Raw genomic sequence first — 22,240 nt, forward strand, 5'->3', positions numbered from 1 at the left:
TTAATTAATTCGGAAACATATCCATACTGCAGTACGTATAACTATACCACATTTTATGACTACGCTTTATGAATCGTACTATAACGATAGGGAGCAATAGTAAGGTGTAAGCACTGGAAGTCACTTTCGTGATTGGGCCGATTTTTCCAGACGTATGTCGAAAACGAAAATAATCGGAATGCATTTCAAAGTTAATACATTGCTTGATTTTCATTCCACGTCATCTCCTGTCTCGTGCAGCTGAATCGCAAGTTTTCAATAGGATTGTCAGGTTTCTGGCTGAGAGCAGCAGGTGGTCGGTATTTGAACACTAGCACCTCTTAAAGATGCGAGATATTTAGTTGTTAACTCTAGTGTATATGATAGACAAAAGTTGATCTCGGTAGCCACGTAACTGAATCACGTCACAGAGTACATTATTTTCTTTTTCACACATAAACATTAGAGCGTGGAAATAAGTACAGCACACCTTGTACATAGTGTATTATGTACCGTAATAAACGAACAAATACCCTTCACGTTTAACGAATAATTGTTATAATGTTATTAGTTAATTATCCTTTGATAGAGTTAGTATGTACCTTTTTAATTTCGCTTTTCAAGTTGAATGAGCTGCTCTGTGGCGCGAAAAGTGCACGTTTGAACCGTTCTATTATTCTTCTTTGTGGATTGGGCGATAACGTTGGAGGAAGCTGAAAAAAGACAACAAAATAACCGGCTGAATACCTATCAAATAACCCAGCACCACCATAAACAAAACACTAGCATAACCAGCCCCGAACTGACATCACCAACCCAAACACCAGCATCACCAGCGCCAACAGAAGCAACAGCAACAACAGCAGCAACAGCGACAACAGCATCACCAGCGCCAACAGCAACAACAGCATCACCAGCCCCAACACCAGCATCACCAGTGCCGACAGCAGCAACAGCAACAAAAGCAACAACAGCGACAACAGCAGCAGCAACAACGACAACAGCAATAACACCAACAACAGCAACGACATACAAAACACTAGCATCACCACCGCCAACACTGACATCCCCAGCACCAAAAACAGTATCATCAGCGCCAACAGCAACAGCGACAATGGCAGCAACAACGACAACAGCAACATCACCAGCGCCAACAATGACAACAACAGGGACAAAAGCTACTGTATCAGCAAAATGCAGTAAAAACGACCGTTATCTGCGTGGTGGTTTACCTGTGTAATAAATATGATTTTATGCAGTTGATTTAAGATTTGTGATATTGGATCGTTGATTTGTCGAACTTTTCTTGGTGAAATGCTAAGAGTAGCAGCTGCAGTGGCTGAAAGTAAAAATGCATCATTTATCGACAAAGTTTATTACTTCGAAAAAATAAAAAACTGACCGTTTTAACCAAAGTTAAAATAATCATATAGATAATCAATAGGATTCGTAGGGGAAAATGCACTGGAAGGCAAGGGCTTGCTGTCTAGTACATTTTACCCTACTAATCTTAATGGAGTATTGCTTTGTTTCAGGGGGTTAAACAATGCGTCTCACCAGTGCAAGTGGCTTAGTTTGCACATTAATATTGAATCAACAATATGTATACTTTCTTATTCCTTTGGTAACCTAAAGACCTTTTGGCTTCGCTGTTTGTAGTGCACATTTCAGACCATGTGATGCCACTCTTGAAAGTTGATGTGTAAATATTTCAACATACTCGTGATAAAGGTAATGTCATGTGAACTGAAAATTTGCGATTTGCATACGAAGCTAAAAAGATCTATAACAGTAAGTTTATGGTACTAACGTGGTCTGGATTTGAGTTGTCCAGAAGTCTGTCTCCTGTATGCTTCAAGTGACGAACTAAAAAAAGAAAGAAAAAAGATATAGCATGCAGTGCCGATGCTACAGTCGTGAAATCTTTTCTATACAATAACGAGATGCAGCATCATTGACTATATATAGCAAATCCAACTAGATATCTATCATCAATGCTGCTTTCTGATTGGATGAGTTACTAGTGTAGCGAAAAGTGCCGGCTTTGAAAGCCAAAAAATGAATTTAACTTTAATTCGAGACTTGTTTGCATCTAAATATTTGACCGACTAGTTAAATTAGTCCTCTCACCCTCATGGCATATGAGTCAATAGCCCATGAGGCCTAATTGCTAAATAGACTTGCCGTAAGTACAACACTCATATTTCATCGAGGAAACGAGTGAACTGTCCTATCTATGCGATTTAATAACAGAAAGTCACAAGTGGTCAACTTTTTTAGCCTTGCAGGAATTTGAATTGCGTTTCGCGCCAAAACATCCAGCCGTACCTGCTTTGCGTTCTCCTCGTAACAGCAATGTCAACACTGCTGGGCGTAGTCACCACGGGTGAATTAGGAGTAGAAATCGCTATACTGTTCCCTCCATTTATCGTTCCCGTAGTTTTATTACTAGGAAATAGTTCTAGGTTAAGCGGTCTTCGTGCCCCTTTGCGTTGACCTGGGGGCTTAGGTATAGCGAAATTATCACCGGACTTATCGTATTTAGATCTGCTACCAATTGGAGTTTTCTCTGGAGTTCCTTTCATTCCTTTATCTCCGGGAGTCTTTAGAGGGTTCAGTTCTTTTCTTGAAGTGCGTCTTGTACTAGATAAGTTAGGTGAGGACGAGCTTAATGCCTTTATGTTAGATTCATTGATGATATCACTACTTGTTCCTGAAGATCCAGAATTGTTTGAGCTGGATTTGGTGTTTATGAATATACCCGCATCTGTAGATCCAGGCTCGCCTTGGTCGCCATTGTCGAAGACCATGTCGGTGTCAGAGTCCCTTACTCCTTTAAGGCCAGCAGCTCCACCGCTGCTTGATAGATTGACAAGCTTATCGTAACGTTCTTGAGAGGCCCAAAATAGGCGATGATAATTCTGCATGTTCCGCGTGGCTTCTAAGTAATGCCTGAAACAAAATATTGGATAGTTATAGATATATACGTTGTACGCCTGGTGGCAAAACGATCGACACCAGTGTAAAAACGTTAAAGGTAGAATATTCAAACACTTGCCCTCGGCACTGGATGTAATATATCCGAGTGCCAAAAAAGATAAAGGTTTTTCCCGCCAAAAAAGGAAAATTTCCCAAATTTCGCGCCAATAAAGGAACATAAAGATAAAGGCTTTTTCCGCCAATAAAGGAACATTTCCCACCTAATTTCCAAACCAGAGTACGAGCATGCGCAGTTACTTCTCTCTCGTGCCATCGAATGGTATAGGAAAGAAATACGAAAGACAGCTGGCTGAATTACCTTTGTGTCCTCTTGCGTTCTCGTTCGAGTTTCTTTTCAAGATTAATTTCGTTAGCCCTCAGTTTATCCATGTATACCAGCATCACATCACTGATGATTGAACCAACCTTAAAGGGGAAAAATGCATTAATTTGATGAAATATTTAAATTGTGTATAATGTGTCGTATAATGCTGTATTGTTTGTTTTGCTGCAGTCAGGAGTATAATGGTTTGTCATTTGATATCACCAAGAGAATATGAAGTACTTAATATTCTCTTGATATCACTGATTTGATATGCAGCGTGGTGTATGTTGTCCGTGGGGTATGTAATGTGAGGTGTTGTTCAGTGAAATCGTGATTTGTGAGAAATCACTGATTTATTATGTGACGTTGTGTGGTATATGTTGTCTGTGGTGTATGTTGTGTAGGGTGTGGTGTAGGGTGTGGTACAGAGCGGCTCTGTTTCACGATACTTTTAGACTAACCTCCACAATATCAGGCCTTTCGCTTGGATCTGCCGTTAAACACCTTGAAAGACAAAAAAGAAACAGTAATGTCTTCGGTATAAAAAATATTACTAGCAGTCTCTCTTGCTCTATGGGTTGCCTGTTCTCCGATTTTCCTCAGGTAGTATTGTACTAAGTTATAATTATAATCCCAATTCGATCTTAAGTATTATAGCGGTGCCCTAACCAATCAGACTAAAGATTGTTTCAGGGTTGGATAAGACTGTTAGGTGGTTAGTTCCTTACCTTCTCACTGTTTCGGTAACTTTATCAGAATATTGTCCCGAAGGTATTGGGTCATACTTGGCCTCAACAATCTAATCAATACAAAACCAGTGTTAGGCTATATTTTGGATAGCAGAGAGGAAAAAAATCCAAGACATAGACAGATACCTTTGTGGCTAATGCTAACATATTGGAAGAAAAGAAAGGGGGTTTTAGGGTTGCCATCTGGTAGAGTATACACCCTGCGGCCCAGACATCTGCCTTCTCACCGTATGGTTGGCTTTGCACTACCTCAGGGCTGTGGCACAAATGAAAAAATGTGTTAGAAATATCTATTCTAAGCAGTATCTCCAGGGGATGATCTAACGATATTTGTCCTACACTTACCAAGAGTAGAGTATCGTTCCAACGACAGACATCATCTTGCTTGCATCCGGGTTCTTTTGCTTGGCAAGACCGAAGTCAGCTGCAGAAAAAAAAAAAGGATTACCAGATTAGTATGACCATTTTCACAAAATAAGGGACAGAAAAACTATCTGTTATAATGTTATAATAAAGGTGATACGCAACCGATGTAGCTGAATAATTTGGGCTGTAAATTTCATGCGAGGGTAAAAACTTCATTGTGAGGAAATTATAACCTTTGAACCAATCACAGTTCGAGAGCTTAGCTCTAATCCAATCACAATGGTGCGTCATATATAGATAAAATTTGAAGGCTTTTTAATATGATCTGCTCTAGAGTAAAACCTGAAGGTGACATAGTTTATGGAATGTATGACGTTATTGAAGAGGCGGGGGTCAGTTCATTTTCTTGGATATGGCTTATGGAATGGCTGATGAAATGACAAATTATTTCTTTAATCTATAAATCAGTGCGGAACTATAGAGGTTTTGCACCATCAAGTACCCACGTCCATAATATAGCTTGGGCTGCCTGTGGTTAGATGGCAGAGCAATAAAATTCATTTGCTCTTGGAAATTGAATTATAGTTCTTTGTCGTGTAAAACGATTGTATTGTTCCTGCCATCTAACATGCCTGCCGTCACGTGATAGTGCAAAATCTCTATTGGTTCTATAACTCATGGAGCGAGTACTAAAAATGGGCAATGATCGTGGAAAAATATCAGAACAGGTGAATTAAGTAAACCAACGAACCAGCAAAACAACAGGTAGAGCATGAAGCCAACTTACTGATAGTAACTTTATCGTTTTCTCCCAACATGATGTTATTGGGCGTAAGATCTCGGTGTACGATGTGTTTCTCTTTATGAATGTACCTTAATCCTAATACGATCTGCAGTGAGTAAAGACACAATCTATGAATATTATGAATATAGCAAAGACAAGCACCCGCCAACTCTGGGTTTCCACAAGCCTTCATTTCATTCTGAAACCAAGCGGAAGTCCATTTAGGAATACGATTCCCTTAATTGTCCCACTCCAAAGAGAATGAATGACTATTATCTCGTATGCTATGAATATTAAAATACCTGTAATGATGAAAAGGTAAATTATACACCGTGAAAAGATGAAAAAACTTACTGACGTTTCGGACGCTAGTCCTTCGTCGGAGTAAAAGAGAAAGAAGTGGTAGAAAGGAGTGTATATATGATAGAATAAGACAAAAGAAACCAATGAGAGCAAGGTAGGCAAGGAAACAAAAACAAACAATCAAAAGACAAAAGAAAAGGTTAGTTGAAAATAAAGCGTTCATTAATCCCGTTGGGACTAAGAGTGCCCAATAGGTGAATAAGCCGCATTTCTTTGGTCTTGCGACAATCATTGTTGCCGTTAAGCAAAGAAAGACCGAAAACAATGAAGTCAGAAAGAGAATGGTTAGCTAGATTAAAATGGCGGGAAACTGGTTTGGTGGGATCGTTATTGCGAATATCATAAAGATGATTGCAAATGCGATCACCAAGACGGCGGCCAGTCTCGCCCACATACAAAAGATTACAGCGGGTACATTTAATACAATATACAACATTAGAAGTGGTACAAACAAAATGGTCAGTGATTTTAATGGTAGATTTAGGACCGACAACAGAAGTGTGAGAGGCTATGTGAGGACAAGTATAACAACGTTTACGAGAACAGCGAAAAGTACCAGGTTCTTTGTTAGAGGGAAGAACTCCCTTGACCAAGAAAGAACGGAGATTACGATCACGTTTATAGGAAAAGAGAGGGCGGTTGTTGAAAATAGCAGAAGTGCGAGTATCAGAGTCAAGCAGAGAAAAGTTGCGGTTAACAATGGGTTTAATGGAAATGTTAATAGGATGATACGTAAGAGTGAAAGGAATGCGGTCATTATAGGGACGAGTGTGAGGAGTGAGAGCGGTGGTACGATCAATAGTAGAAACTTTACGAATGGCGCGATCAATAACATGAGCAGGATAATTACGCTTAAGGAAGAAGGAACGCATCTCAGAACATTTAACAGAAAAATCAAGATCATCACTACACAAACGACGAAGACGAAGAAATTGCGAGAACGGAATAGCGTTAAGAGTGTGCTTAGGATGAGAAGACGAGTAGAGTAAATAAGAATGAGAGTCAGTAGGTTTGTAATGGACACTAGTGCTAAGACGGTCGTCATTAACACTAAGCAAGATGTCAAGGAAAGTGACTGATGTTTCACTAACCTCCCACGTAAAGTCTAAGGCAGGGTGAAAAGAGTTAACAAAAGAGATGAAAGAATCTAAGTCATTACGCGAACAAGAAGTAGCGCCAATACAATCATCAATATACCGTCCAAAAAACTCAGGTTTAGGTCCATTATATTGTTGAAAAACAAGGTTTTCGATATAACCAACAAACAAATTGGCATAACTAGGGCCCAACTTAGTACCCATAGCAACACCGTTTACCTGCCGATAATACCGATCACCGAAAGAAAAACAATTAAGAGTAAGAACAAGTTCAGCTAAGCGTAACAAAGTGGGAGTGCTGGGCTCGAGGACAGGACGAAGATCGAAAAAATGCTGAAGAGCACGAAGGCCCTCATCATTAGGAATAACAGTATACAAAGATTTGACATCCATAGTAAACAAAAGCTTAGAAGAGTTATCAGGAAAGCGAAAATCATTAAAAATACTAAGAGCGTGATTAGTATCCTTAATATAAGTAGGTAAAGACTGAACAATAGGCAACATGAGAGAATCTAGATAGCTAGAGATGAGTTCGGTGGGACAACTACAAGCAGAAACAATAGGACGACCAGGGTTGTTAGCTTTGTGAATCTTAGGAAGAAAATAGACGTGAGAAGTACGAGGAGTAATAACAAAAAGGTTTTTAGCAGTGGAGGGTAAAGAGCCATCAGAAATGAAAGAGTTAACAGTGTCTTTAACTAATTTTTGATTGTCAGGGGTAAGATCCTTATCCACTTCACAATAAAAATTAGTATCAGAGAGTTGACGTAAAGCCTCCTGTTTATACAGGTCAGAACGCCAGACAACTACTGCACCGCCTTTGTCAGCGGGCTTAATAACAATGTCAGAACGATTGCGTAATTGACGTAAAGCCAACCACTCGTCCTTAGAAAGATTAGAATAACTGAGTTTACGGTTAAGATTGACATTAGAAATATCACGGCGACACTTATTGACAAAAAGATCAAGAGAAGAAAATTGTCCCTCGGGAGGGACCCAGTTAGACTTACGAGGACAAAGGCGCTCAAAGACATCACGTTCACAGTTAGAGTTAGAAGAGTCGGAGAAAAGAGCTTTAAGGCGAGTACGGCGAAAAAAAGATTCAGAGTCTTTCTTGACCTGAAATTCATCAGATTTCTTAGCAAGAGGAACGAAGTTCAAACCCTTGCTAAGAACTGAAATTTCAGAATCAGAAAGAGGTAAATCTTCGGGAATGGTGACAACGGAATGACTGAAGACATTGTGATTGCTATGTTCAACATGTGTAAAAGGATCAAAACCAACAAGAGACACAAACTTATTACGCTTAGTAACAAACAAAGACTGGTACAAACGGCGGTTAAGAGTAAGAATAAATTCTTACTCTTAACCGCCGTTTGTACCAGTCTTTGTTTGTTACTAAGCGTAATAAGTTTGTGTCTCTTGTTGGTTTTGATCCTTTTACACATGTTGAACATAGCAATCACAATGTCTTCAGTCATTCCGTTGTCACCATTCCCGAAGATTTACCTCTTTCTGATTCTGAAATTTCAGTTCTTAGCAAGGGTTTGAACTTCGTTCCTCTTGCTAAGAAATCTGATGAATTTCAGGTCAAGAAAGACTCTGAATCTTTTTTTCGCCGTACTCGCCTTAAAGCTCTTTTCTCCGACTCTTCTAACTCTAACTGTGAACGTGATGTCTTTGAGCGCCTTTGTCCTCGTAAGTCTAACTGGGTCCCTCCCGAGGGACAATTTTCTTCTCTTGATCTTTTTGTCAATAAGTGTCGCCGTGATATTTCTAATGTCAATCTTAACCGTAAACTCAGTTATTCTAATCTTTCTAAGGACGAGTGGTTGGCTTTACGTCAATTACGCAATCGTTCTGACATTGTTATTAAGCCCGCTGACAAAGGCGGTGCAGTAATTGTCTGGCGTTCTGACCTGTATAAACAGGAGGCTTTACGTCAACTCTCTGATACTAATTTTTATTGTGAAGTGGATAAGGATCTTACCCCTGACAATCAAAAATTAGTTAAAGACACTGTTAACTCTTTCATTTCTGATGGCTCTTTACCCTCCACTGCTAAAAACCTTTTTGTTATTACTCCTCGTACTTCTCACGTCTATTTTCTTCCTAAGATTCACAAAGCTAACAACCCTGGTCGTCCTATTGTTTCTGCTTGTAGTTGTCCCACCGAACTCATCTCTAGCTATCTAGATTCTCTCATGTTGCCTATTGTTCAGTCTTTACCTACTTATATTAAGGATACTAATCACGCTCTTAGTATTTTTAATGATTTTCGCTTTCCTGATAACTCTTCTAAGCTTTTGTTTACTATGGATGTCAAATCTTTGTATACTGTTATTCCTAATGATGAGGGCCTTCGTGCTCTTCAGCATTTTTTCGATCTTCGTCCTGTCCTCGAGCCCAGCACTCCCACTTTGTTACGCTTAGCTGAACTTGTTCTTACTCTTAATTGTTTTTCTTTCGGTGATCGGTATTATCGGCAGGTAAACGGTGTTGCTATGGGTACTAAGATGGGCCCTAGTTATGCCAATTTGTTTGTTGGTTATATCGAAAACCTTGTTTTTCAACAATATAATGGACCTAAACCTGAGTTTTTTGGACGGTATATTGATGATTGTATTGGCGCTACTTCTTGTTCGCGTAATGACTTAGATTCTTTCATCTCTTTTGTTAACTCTTTTCACCCTGCCTTAGACTTTACGTGGGAGGTTAGTGAAACATCAGTCACTTTCCTTGACATCTTGCTTAGTGTTAATGACGACCGTCTTAGCACTAGTGTCCATTACAAACCTACTGACTCTCATTCTTATTTACTCTACTCGTCTTCTCATCCTAAGCACACTCTTAACGCTATTCCGTTCTCGCAATTTCTTCGTCTTCGTCGTTTGTGTAGTGATGATCTTGATTTTTCTGTTAAATGTTCTGAGATGCGTTCCTTCTTCCTTAAGCGTAATTATCCTGCTCATGTTATTGATCGCGCCATTCGTAAAGTTTCTACTATTGATCGTACCACCGCTCTCACTCCTCACACTCGTCCCTATAATGACCGCATTCCTTTCACTCTTACGTATCATCCTATTAACATTTCCATTAAACCCATTGTTAACCGCAACTTTTCTCTGCTTGACTCTGATACTCGCACTTCTGCTATTTTCAACAACCGCCCTCTCTTTTCCTATAAACGTGATCGTAATCTCCGTTCTTTCTTGGTCAAGGGAGTTCTTCCCTCTAACAAAGAACCTGGTACTTTTCGCTGTTCTCGTAAACGTTGTTATACTTGTCCTCACATAGCCTCTCACACTTCTGTTGTCGGTCCTAAATCTACCATTAAAATCACTGACCATTTTGTTTGTACCACTTCTAATGTTGTATATTGTATTAAATGTACCCGCTGTAATCTTTTGTATGTGGGCGAGACTGGCCGCCGTCTTGGTGATCGCATTTGCAATCATCTTTATGATATTCGCAATAACGATCCCACCAAACCAGTTTCCCGCCATTTTAATCTAGCTAACCATTCTCTTTCTGACTTCATTGTTTTCGGTCTTTCTTTGCTTAACGGCAACAATGATTGTCGCAAGACCAAAGAAATGCGGCTTATTCACCTATTGGGCACTCTTAGTCCCAACGGGATTAATGAACGCTTTATTTTCAACTAACCTTTTCTTTTGTCTTTTGATTGTTTGTTTTTGTTTCCTTGCCTACCTTGCTCTCATTGGTTTCTTTTGTCTTATTCTATCATATATACACTCCTTTCTACCACTTCTTTCTCTTTTACTCCGACGAAGGACTAGCGTCCGAAACGTCAGTAAGTTTTTTCATCTTTTCACGGTGTATAATTTACCTTTTCATCATTACTGTTTCATTAGAAACACCGACGCAGCTCACACTAGTTTTTAGCTAGTTATATCTTTTTATTAAAATACCTGGATGAAGATATGCCATATTCTTTCTTCAGTAAATCTACTACGCTTCTCAATCAATGAGTTAAAGTGTTCTCCCATTGGGGCGCCCTCTATAAGCTCCATTACGATATAAAGTTTTTCCTCTGGAAAAACAATATGCAAAAATTTACGTGAATTTACAAACTATAATAAAAATGTATTCCTGTCGTACAGTTTGACCGTGTTTTTGTGTGTGTGTGAGATTTTCAGTGAGCAAACTTTTCGTAGCCTAATTTTGGGGTGCATGTGACCTCATCGCTGCCATGTTGGTTGATTTCTTTTGTCCTGATGTCATCCAATATGGCGGCCAAGTCTTGGTTGCACGTTAAGAATACAACATTTGTAGCACAATACTTTCTAACTACTACCTATAGCTATGTGTCACAAAATTTGTTTATTCACAAGCTACTTACTGTCTTCAAATGCTTTATGATATCTAACGATATTGGGATGTCTCAACTGTGGAAGGAAATTAATTTAAAAAGCTTAGCAGAAGGGTCAGTTGTTCAAAGCCTCATTAGTTTGACCCGTTTTGTGAGGGATTCTCGGTCTTCTCAAGAAATTGCCTTTGCTCTACTGTAACTCATCAGTAGGTCAATGACAGTATCATTTTGTCAAGACTGTCGACTTGGCTTTAACCTTGGCCAGGCGGAATTCTCTGGATCCATCCCCTACTCTTAGCCCTGATATGCTGGACTTAAGAAAGATAAGATACTCTGAACTAAACACGCGATTTATTACCTGTTCTTTCATGATTATAGTTTCATTCACTATTTCTCCAACACTCTGACCACGTTCCTTTGCTGTCTTACCCAGTGTGGGGCTGTGTACTGAAATCTAGAAAGCAAACAACGTTACTAATAGCTTGAGGGATAACTTAGATCAGTTAACCCTTGCTTCAAAAACTAAGTGTAATTTCCATTTTTCACTGCCTAACAGTCCCTCTCGAGTCTCCACCCAGTTAAAAAACTTTGGGTTACTTCCAAGAAACTGGAGGGGGCATTAACCCACAATAGACCAGCATCCCTTTCAAAGGGTTAAAGTAGTGACACACTAATAGCTTCAAGAAACCAGAGATCATTATACAACGGTGATGAGTTCGTGCCTCCCACAATCTCAATCAATTGGGAAATACTTCAGTACGAGCTAAAACCTTACCTCTTTCATAGCAAGCATCGACTGTCCTCCGTGCCTTTTTCTCACCTAATAAGAATTATAAGATAATTCAAATAAAACGCGCACTCTGAATGGTCAGTTTTTTTAGATCGTGAGGAAATGACGCCAGCACGCGCGTGGATAAAAAAAAAAAAAAAAAAAGGAAGAAAATGATTGGAGTCGGTGTGGAAACAAACTCTAAATCACTCTATACTACGACACGTGCTTTTAATTTCCTAGTACTTCTCTCGGCTTCTTACAATTTCCCGTGTACGTATCATATACAACTCAACATACCTTGAGCACGCGTTTTCGTTTTTATTTCTCTTCGACATTAGCCCTTCGTTTCTCTTTCATTGTTGCATGGTGTACGATATAAAGTAAGAGAGCGCGTACAAGCTATACATTACCTTGAATACACTGCCAAACGCACCAGAACCGAGTAGTTCTAACACTTCATATGAACCAATGATTTTGATAGGCGCCTTGTATTGATTGATGGCTAGGATGTTGTTACGTATGGTGCTGATATCTTCTTCCTGTCAATGTATGTTAACAAGACATTTGAATGGCATCTTTGATATGTGAACGAGTAAACGAATGGTGATAGTACACGAAAGAATAGACCCCTTGCAGCACGTCGGACTGCAGCTCAATTTGGAGGACATAACAATAGGTTTTCCAATTCTCATGAGATTGAAATTCTTTTGTTTTGTCCTCCCAATTGAGCTGTTTTGACGTCACATGCAAGGGGTCTACAGACGGGTAAAATCACTAACGCACAAACTAAAGAATGCATGCGCGAACGCACGCATAAACAAATGACGGACAGAAGAACAGACAAAACAAACAAATGATTTGCCCTGCAGCATTTTAATAACGATTAGTTCTGGCGGTGGAAATTCTTCGCGTTTTTCGCATTCAATTATCCAGTGAAGGCATGTTTTATGGTGTTTTAGCATTCATCAATCAAACTCCTAATGGTCCAAGAAATTAAAAGGCAGGATGATATGCGAAAAACACGAAAGATCTCAAAGCATTTGACAAAACAGTACAAAAAACTGTTACATGGTAATAAAATCATTGTTCTTCTTACCGATACACTATTAAGCTCTTCAACAAGTTTCTTGTAAGCATTCAAGTCCCGTACGTAGTGGCCAACATCGATGAAGCTCTCAAAGAGACTTGGAGGAAATAGCCTACGGTAGCAATACGGATTCTAAGGTTAGAATCAAACATGTGCAGGTGATCTGAGAAACGTTTTTAGCCAAACAATCAGAATCTAGAAAATTTGCAAAACTGAGGTGTCACTATTCCTCTTCAAATTATGGATTTCCAGACCACCAAATAAAGAAACTTTGCTTATAAGAGGTTGATAACAATAACACAATAGCTAATAAGTTATATATATTATTATTGTTGGTGGACAGATTTTTGTTTTTCGCCGGTCAATTTTTGCAAGCTTTATGACAACTCAGTTTTGCAGTGAAGTCATTTCTACGTCACTATTTCAGATCAGCTGGATGCTCGCGAGGAAACGATGCATTACTTGATAAAAGTCACCTTTTAAATAATTGTCTGTTCCTTTCCATGCTGAAAAGAAATCTGAAAATTAAATTCAAAAACACAAATGGTTAGTAGAGAATAGAATTGCGCAGAAGCTTGATAATTGTAGTTATGGACTTGTGGTTTAGTTCTTACCTTAAGGCTCTGAAGGCACTTTTCTGTTATAAGTAAAGAAAAATAGGATTTGAAAAATATATTACAAATATAAATATTATATTGCAAATTTTAATAAAATAAATAATAAATTAATAAATTTTTAATAAATAATAATATTTGCAAAATTTACTATTCCATCACAGATAATGGCACGAATTTTGCTTTTTTCTTCCCTTTTTCACATTTTCTCTTGTCTTCTCTTTTCTCTCCCTCTCTTCCTTTGCTTTCCTTCTGTTTTGCCTTGTTATTTTTACCCCCTCCCCCCGCGGAGACATTTTGTGCGAGTATTCACTATTATACCTGTATGTTCTCAACAGCCGCAGCTTCTTCGCTCGTGGATGTTTCTTGCGGTAATATCAACAGACCCAAAAGATAGACACCATTTGCCTGTACGATTTGCTGTCCATTCGTATCGTTGAGAACCAGCTCAGTCAACGCTGCACAAACCGCTGAAGTAAAAAAGAGTTCACAAAAAGTGATTATATATTGTATGGAATACTGTTTAGTCTGCCGGTATACATGCCCCCCCCCCCCCTCCCCCTAAGATGGAACGAAAGGGTTGGGGTCTCAAGCTCATTTCCTTGAGCGTCCATCTTCCATATCTTCCGACACCTAGTACTGATAATACCAGGCCGTAATATAACTAGGACTAAACCATTTAGTATCCAAGCGAAGACGTATCAATATCAGTCTCTGTCAAGATAATACTAGTGGTTAGAGCATGGCACCGGAATCGCCAGGGCACGGGTTCAAATCCCGTCCAAGACTCGGAATTTTTTCTGAGTCTTTCAATTTGCAGCTGCTTAAATTGCTTGATATACTGCGAGGATCAGCTCAATTTGATACATTACAACCGCAGTACAAATGTATATACTTCATATATATTCTCCTACACAAAAAATAATACTGCGACTACGGAAACTTCGTGCACAGTCAAAGAAAATGTACCAATGGATGAAATGACACCTACCAGATTTAAGAGAGAGTTGATCTTCTAGAGGATCACTATCAGCCTAAATGGAAAACACACAGGTATACAATTTCAATGAATCCCTTATAACGAAAGACTGCGTATTGAGAGGATGGGGTATAATAAAATAATGAAATAAAATAATAAATATAAAGCAAAACTGGAAGGGTGGAAGGATATTGTCAGAGACGGAGATGGCACCACGTTTCAACGGAAGCACTATCAATGGATCCATCCTACCTCACTACTAGTTGACGCTCTCGCTACATCACCGTTTGTATAACCAATCTCTCCCGACTGTCCTCTACGATCCCTAGAAAATATATATAAATAAGTACTGTACTCATATACATGTACAACAACCATGATTGTTGAAACAAGAAATAAGGCGCGCACTTCTTGAGAGGAAGTACGACTTTTTCTAAGGGGGAGGGGGTACACATATGAGAGTATGTTACACAGATACGTTAACAGCCGACTAAAGCTTTGTATTTTCTCATCGTCCCTATGTATCTTGACTTACTGTAATAAGCCCAATAGAAGAGGAATTCCTCCCAGTAGTCGAATGTCATTACTAGAATCAGGATCCTCTGCTAGCTGTACAATAATCCACACCTACAGAGACATACATAAGTCATAGTTAGGTACTACTATATTGAGCAGTTTTCGTATGACTGTGAAAAGACTGTGAAAGTGAGCGTGCCGCGCCTTGACCGTGATGTTTTCTAGAATTTTAATTGGCTGATTTTTCCTCGCGCAATGTAATTGGTCTGACAGTGCCGTGACCTTGGCGTGACCGTGTCCTCGCCGTGTTCCAGTTATTTGATTGAATGGAGAGTAAATTCTCGAGCATATGATTGGTCTGATGTATCCCTTGCCGTGTCACGTCCGTGTTCTTGCCGTGAACCTTTCACAGTCATACGAAAACTGCTCTATAGAGACTGTTAGGTCTGGATCAGCCAGGAGATAGTGGGACTTGAAATGCAATTGTGAGGTAATCCCACCCAGGGATTAGGTGGCTCAATTTTCATCCAGTCTCGCTTATCACATGATACATACCATAGTTCATAAACCCAATAAAATGAATTGTTGAATAATTCTCCCGGTTAGTTATTCCGAGTTGCACTTACCACATTCCATAAGAATTTTAGGTTTTCTTCGTGTAGTAAACTGCAATCAAAAATTCAATGGTCATGCAAGAGTCAGGAGTGGTTACAGGAGTTTGGAAAGGAGTTATAAATGTTGGCCTAACTAAAAATAAAAGACTTTCAGAGGACTTTACTAGCTATTTTCTAATTACATGGTTATAGTTATAGTCTATTATTTGAGGTTTGATAGCTGTTCCAGTGCAACCACATCAACCAAGGACACCATTTTAAATCAAATTCCCAGATCACGCTTTAGATGCTGAATAGCATACACACGCGTAAAAATTTGCTTTTAAAAATGCGAAAACTTGTCGGATTCTATTGTTTAAATGCTCAATCGTGATTGCCTTATATTTGAATAAAAATTTGTCTGAGTGGCCTTGGTTGGAATAGTCACACTCCCGGGGAGGGGGGGGGGGTGGGGGTACTCCCCTATATTCGCTATACGGGTACGTGCCGCCAAACAGGGTATGGTTTTCAGCTATTTTACTCTGGAACAGGGTATATAAAATCGCGTTCGCTCTGGGACAGGGTATGTGAAATCATGCTCTCTCCTCTCTGGAGCAGGGTATCCATTTTTGCAATACCGGAACAGGGTATGATTTTCAGCGATCTTGCTCTGGAACAGGGTATGAATTTAGAGCGATTTTACTCTGGAACAGGGTCAGGGTTCAGTAGGCACATCGGCACATCCCTACCCTAAACGGGCAAGAGTACCCCCCCCCCCCCCCCCCCGGGGTCGCACTGTAAGGGGAACCAAGGACCACGTGACTTAGGTTTTACTCCACCACCTTAGACCTGTACGCACAGAACAAATGACAAGTAAATGACTAGGGCAGATACATTGAGTGGCAATGAAGGCGGCGAAGAACTGAGTTTGGTCAACGAGCATTTTCTTCAAAAACGTTTTAAATTTAGACTCTTTGGAATCTATGCAATATGCACAATTAGATAGAGTTTATTTAGGAGGTTCAGTCAAGTCCCCACTGATCATATACCTTAGACATATTGGAATTCCTTCATACACTTTCACTTGTTCTCTGATGTTGCTATCAGAGCATAATATTCTTAGAAGGTTTGCTGACAGCCTGCAGACACAAATGAAGTAAAAAACATTGTCAGTCATGACTCAAATAACTGCCTACAAGTAACAGTTTGAGCAGAGAGAATTTTTTTTTAACATAATCAGATGGCATATCAACAAAAAGTTGCAATTTTATCGAGTAATATATTTTTTCTTTAAAAAATAACGTAATAACTGTATCAACGGAATTTCCGAGGCATATATATATATATTCAAACTTACGTTTTTGATAGCATATCATAATCTTGGAGAATCCTAAGTATAGTTTCTGTGCAGTTCAGCTCACCAATAAGAGCACATGGCTTTTCACTAGTGAGAAAAAAAGAAGAAAGGCGATGATGACCATAAAGATGGCAAATAATGTTCAAACAAAAAGGGCCTGATCCATTGCTTTCTATTCCAGGGCCCAGTTGTACCAAACCTGAATAGTGCTATCTGACGGATAAATCTTATCCAGTGGATAAATTTATTGGATAACAGCATTGACTTATCCACTGGATAAGGATTTATCCGCCAGATAGCGCTATCCAGGTTTTGTACAACTGGGCACAGATCTTCAATTATTTTCTGGAACATTCTTGGAAAATGTTGTTGCTGTTGCTATAAGATTTAATGTAATGGAAAATGGAAAGAAGGGAAAAGGTCAGAAATAAAAAAAGTATTTGTTAAATCCAAAGGTAGATAAGCTGTTTCTGCTGAGTACTGTGTCTTAAAATTATATTTTATTATGATTTTAAAAATGATTTTAAAAATGGTTCATTTTCTTAAAATGTATCCTTACATCTTTTAAAGCTTATAAGAACAATAGAATTAACTTACATTGTAAACTGGATGGCAGAAATATACAAGCATATGTGGGGGGGCAAGTTACATGTACATAGCTGCTATGTGGGTTGATGATAACAAAACATTAGCTTCTCTTGTTAGATCAACCAACATGGCAGTTGTTTCATTGTTATTTATATCTTAAGGGATTTTGAGTCAGGTGGTCGTATTGCGCCCCAAGAATTAACAGTTAATTATTAACTTACAGTTACTATAAGCCATATTAGGAAGTGGTTAGATTTACCTTTGTGCTAATCCAATCAGGGCATACAGTGAACAGTGCAATACCATGACATCATTGGCTGATAACAGTAATATCAGGGCCTAAAAAAACACGATGGATTAGGGTTAATTGTTTATTTACTGCTTTCAGGGGCAGATGCAGAACATTTTTAGGAATGGGTTAACACCATTTATTATCAGGATGTTTTCAAACTCCAGCACCAATAATGCATAACGCAGTAGTATGCGGGGGGGGGGGGGGGGGGGGGGGCACTGCTCTCCCCCCTGCACCCCTTACCTACATCTGCCCATGCATGGGCTTTTCATTTATAGCTTTAAAGTAATTGGACTTTGGACCATCACAATCTTTGAAAATTATACTTATCTAAATGATTTCTGGTGTTTGGTGTTAGCTGTAATTATAAGTGGGAACAAACTACCCTGCTAGTATGAGATTTCAGTACCTTGTGAGTCCCACAAGCCACCATCCATTCCCTCTGCTTCACATCTGAAGATAGTTTTTGACAAATATCTATATGGAAAAGAATAGAAACTTTATCATTAATCCATTTCTAGTAAAGACAATTATACCAATTACCAGCATAATGTTCCAGACAATACCCAGAGAACACCTCCCCCCCAGATGTTTTGGAATTTTTAAGGTTTTTGGAAAATATCCTGAGAAAAGGAAAGAAACTTTCTAGAGGAGGATGCATGGGAGTTGTGGTATGATGGCAATCCCCTTTTAACTTGGATACCATATGCATCTAATTAAGCAACACCCTTCATTTAGCTACATTCTGATTAGCTTATTTAGCTCGCTAAAATATCATGCTTACTTGTCATTTCTTTTAGGATGTCAACTGTGAATTGTTCCTCCCCATTTTCCAAGTAATTCTCTGTCAAAAGCTGCAACCTCTGAAATAAAAAATAGAGAAAACATAAGTTACACTATAGTGTCTGTACATGTAAGTGGTGAATTTAATTTTCTGAGAAATAACAAGTGGTGTAAGCTGGAAAAATAACACCCAATATTACTGAATATTACCTATACAAATATTATTACAAATTATATCATCAACATTTTACCTCAGATAAGAGTTTTACTCCTCCAAGTTCAAAAAATAATGCCTGAAATGGGGGAAAAATTATTTGTTAAGAAAGTACATTATTTCAAAACAGGTTGGTAAGAGTTGTTGCATGTTACATGTTGGATACAAGTCCAAACTGCATGGGTGATGTGAATTTAATCAGTGAAAGGTCACATCGATATAGAATATATTCTAAACTTTGTCTAGTACATGTCTTTTCTGGCGTAATTACTTCAGTGCTGATATTAATTACACACATATTAATATAATACGTTTCTAGCTTGCCAGTACATGTAGTATGCAACATGCAGCATGGAAGATGCAGAATGCAACAAAACCTTCACCAAACTCTTTTTGAAATAGCTGTACATACAGCAAAAGTGAATACATATATGCAAAAAAAAATTTAATGGCAAACCTGGAATGCTTTGTCCCTCATGAGCATCCTCAAGCAAATTAGAACACGAAGGATGTTTTCTGGTGGTGCTCGCTGTGTCCATTCTCTGATGACATGAACAAACAAACAAACAACGGAATCAGATTTTTAATGATTCAAATTCAGGTTGTAACATTGCAACAATGTAGAGCACAGTAAAACCATGAAATAAAGACAAAGTAGATACTGACAAACAGTAGCTATTTAGTGACTCATCTTTGCTATCACTCAACCAGAACATTCATTACACAAAGACACAAATGTTCTCTTGTGTGTTTGTTCTGTGGGTCATTATTTCTCTATAATACTATATAATTTTAATGATACTACACTGTACTCACAAGCAGCAGACTCTGTGCTTAACCAAGGACGTGAACACCTATGATGAATTTAAAAAAATGTTTTAATATCAAAAATTTTTATTAACAAGTGATCATCAAGTATATAGAAAGACAATTTATAATATACATGTATAATTACTCTAGGCTTGGACAAATACCTGTAAGAAATAGCTGTGGTGTGGATGAGATGTGAAATTTCTTGTACTTTGGTATCTTGAGCTGAAGGCAAAAATTTAAAAATTAGAAATACAGTATATATCATTACATTAAAAATAAGGCATTATCATGTATATTTCCAGCTGTGCTGTTAAACAAAATGTCCAGTCCTTGGAGCTTGAAAGAATGAAGCAAATTAACATGGCAGTAAAGTTAAATTTTTTTCGCTTTCCTTTCCATATTTTTGTAGGCACTTATATTATATTCTAATCAAAAGAAAATAGAAAAATATGCAAAAGTTGGGTTGCAGTAGCCTGAAAATTAAGGCCTGCAGCAAAACATCTAAATGCTCTGTGATTGGCTGAAACAAAATTCACCAGCTTCTGGTTCTAAAGGCCCTGTTACACGTTGAAACTTTAGGTGAAACTTGTGTGCATTGGCATTGCGAGACAAGTTTCACAGGGGTGTTACAAGGCACAATTTCGTCCTGAAACTTGTTCGCGACACAAGTTTCGGTTGCTGAAGTATGAAGCAGTTCTACTTTTTGTGAAACTTTAGAATGACAAAAGTTTCACAAAGCTGGGGTGTTACATGGTGCAATTGCTTCTGAAACTTGTCTTGCAATGCTGTTACACACACAAAAAAAGTTTCAACGTGTAACAGGACCTTAAGTATGATTCCTATCACCATCATTCCTTAAAAAAAAAATAAAGACAATCTATTACCTGAATTGTTCTAGTGCCAATGACTCAGTAGACTGGTGATGACAGGCAGGTCCACTTCCTGATCCTCCCTTAGGGGGGCTCCCCTGGTTATTCCAGCCAACTGTTGCTTGAGTGAGATTCTGATTTTCATCAGAAACCCATGAGATAGAAGGCAGTTGTTGTTTACTGGCAGGTGTGTTGACCAGGTCCAGAAGCCTTGATAAATCTTTCGCTTCTTGACCCTTGCTATAGGACAAAAAAGCAATAAAAATTTATCAAAAACTTATTGAAAAATTTTATTAAAACTAGTTCATTCACAATACAAAGACAAAATTCTTATATGCTTCGAAAATGTGAGGTATTAGCAGTCAAAAATGCCCTCAACAATTTCCTGGTGTCAGCAGACATGCGTGCAATATGGGTGGAACCTTTCTATTATCAGTTTGAATACTCTTATTAAGTCATCTGAATGTTCCAGCAATCAAATCAAAAAGAGTAAAAATAAACCTTTGATTTGGAGTAATTATTGAATATGGAACCTGTTTCATTATCAGTTTCAATACTCTTAATTAATAAGCCATTCAAATGTTTCCAATTATAATTAAATGCAAGTTACAAGACAAGTAAACAGGAACCCTTTATTTGAAGGTAATTTAAAATGGAATTTTCTTCTTATCAGTTTCAATACCCCTAAATGATAAGCCATTTAAATGTTCCAGTTTTAATCTAATACAAGTTACAAGACATTAGTAAAAATGAACCCTTCATTTGGAGGACTAATTGAAAATGGAATCTTTTCAATATCAGTTTAAATACTCTTGATAAGTCCTTTCAGTGTTCCAGTAATTAAATGCAAGCTTCAAGACAAGTAAAAATTAACCTTTTATTTGTGATTTACCGATCTAATTGTTACTGTCTGGCTGAGTATATTCAAAAACACAGAAGAGTATTCTCAGCATGATCCCTCTACAGAAGTAAAACAAAAAAGCTAAGCAGGTTTCAATGAATGTTATACATTACCTTAGACAAAACAAAATCAATACAAAGTATTTATTCAACAAATAGTATCAATTACTATAGTAATCCACAAAAGAAAACTTAATTTCAAATGTTTACTCTTAAATTTTAAGTTGCATCTTGTTATGACAAGAAAAAATTATGCCAACAAATCTAAAGTCCCCAAGCTGTGTTTCCATGGCAACAAGTGAGCTACTAAAAACTTTCATTATACCGGTTCATATTCATTCAAAGAAAAAGAGCTATTTTCGACATCATTATCAATTATTTATTATGCCTATTATGTTATATTAATTTACCCAACCAAACTTTTATGCAAAACCATATTTTAACGTCTACATAATAGTGGTCGAATTTATATATATACTAATTAAGAAATCAAATTTCTGATGTCGCCTCTGTTGTATCCTAAATATAGTATTTAATTTGGAAGTATCGTGTCCGCCGGTTTGAGCAAATTTTTTAATAAAAACTCGTGCCAAGTAGCACGCGATTAAGTTGTTTTTGGTATTAAACACAGTAGATATAGTTACATCTTGCGATTGATCGAACAATGGCCGACTATCCTCGACATATTTAACAAAAATAAAAATTGTCAGAAATCCTAATTGCAGTAAAAACCTTGATTTATATATTTCTTTTTTTGCATTAGATAATATCAAAAATTCATCAAAGGAAAGCATGAAATTATGTAGAGTCTAAAGTAGGGACAATCGCTTCTCAATTGATCTCAAAGGGTTCCGATCTCACGTTACATGATATAAACATCGCGGGCAA

The 22,240-nt window shown here is 38.0% G+C and overlaps 1 protein-coding gene across 1 annotated transcript in view; it reads right to left on the reverse strand.

The window, feature by feature from the left end:
* LOC116296934 (serine/threonine-protein kinase Nek10) overlaps nt 1–22,240 on the reverse strand; it is a 28,174-nt gene that overhangs the window by 3,791 nt on the left and 2,143 nt on the right. Inside the window, exons 3-35 of the mRNA XM_031705058.2 lie at nt 20,468–20,692; nt 19,745–19,805; nt 19,587–19,624; nt 19,228–19,312; nt 18,808–18,849; nt 18,558–18,636; nt 18,183–18,250; nt 17,741–17,820; nt 16,894–16,980; nt 16,586–16,675; nt 15,570–15,609; nt 14,963–15,054; nt 14,680–14,752; nt 14,440–14,482; nt 13,770–13,918; nt 13,449–13,471; nt 13,311–13,352; nt 12,844–12,946; nt 12,158–12,286; nt 11,751–11,795; nt 11,334–11,429; nt 11,006–11,051; nt 10,575–10,696; nt 5,186–5,288; nt 4,378–4,456; nt 4,159–4,288; nt 4,012–4,082; nt 3,745–3,787; nt 3,278–3,384; nt 2,308–2,931; nt 1,790–1,845; nt 1,212–1,318; nt 582–692 (exon numbers count right to left, since the gene is read on the reverse strand). Coding sequence (XP_031560918.2) covers nt 582–692; nt 1,212–1,318; nt 1,790–1,845; nt 2,308–2,931; nt 3,278–3,384; nt 3,745–3,787; nt 4,012–4,082; nt 4,159–4,288; nt 4,378–4,456; nt 5,186–5,288; nt 10,575–10,696; nt 11,006–11,051; nt 11,334–11,429; nt 11,751–11,795; nt 12,158–12,286; nt 12,844–12,946; nt 13,311–13,352; nt 13,449–13,471; nt 13,770–13,918; nt 14,440–14,482; nt 14,680–14,752; nt 14,963–15,054; nt 15,570–15,609; nt 16,586–16,675; nt 16,894–16,980; nt 17,741–17,820; nt 18,183–18,250; nt 18,558–18,636; nt 18,808–18,849; nt 19,228–19,312; nt 19,587–19,624; nt 19,745–19,805; nt 20,468–20,692 — 3,289 coding nt within the window. The remainder of the gene's footprint in view (nt 1–581; nt 693–1,211; nt 1,319–1,789; nt 1,846–2,307; nt 2,932–3,277; nt 3,385–3,744; nt 3,788–4,011; nt 4,083–4,158; nt 4,289–4,377; nt 4,457–5,185; nt 5,289–10,574; nt 10,697–11,005; nt 11,052–11,333; nt 11,430–11,750; nt 11,796–12,157; nt 12,287–12,843; nt 12,947–13,310; nt 13,353–13,448; nt 13,472–13,769; nt 13,919–14,439; nt 14,483–14,679; nt 14,753–14,962; nt 15,055–15,569; nt 15,610–16,585; nt 16,676–16,893; nt 16,981–17,740; nt 17,821–18,182; nt 18,251–18,557; nt 18,637–18,807; nt 18,850–19,227; nt 19,313–19,586; nt 19,625–19,744; nt 19,806–20,467; nt 20,693–22,240) is intronic.

This window comes from Actinia tenebrosa, unplaced genomic scaffold, assembly GCF_029948245.1.
Source record: "Actinia tenebrosa isolate PJP-AT-01 unplaced genomic scaffold, QUT_ActTen_1.0 PGA_scaffold4__44_contigs__length_22323623, whole genome shotgun sequence".
NCBI classification, from domain to species: Eukaryota; Metazoa; Cnidaria; class Anthozoa; order Actiniaria; family Actiniidae; genus Actinia; species Actinia tenebrosa.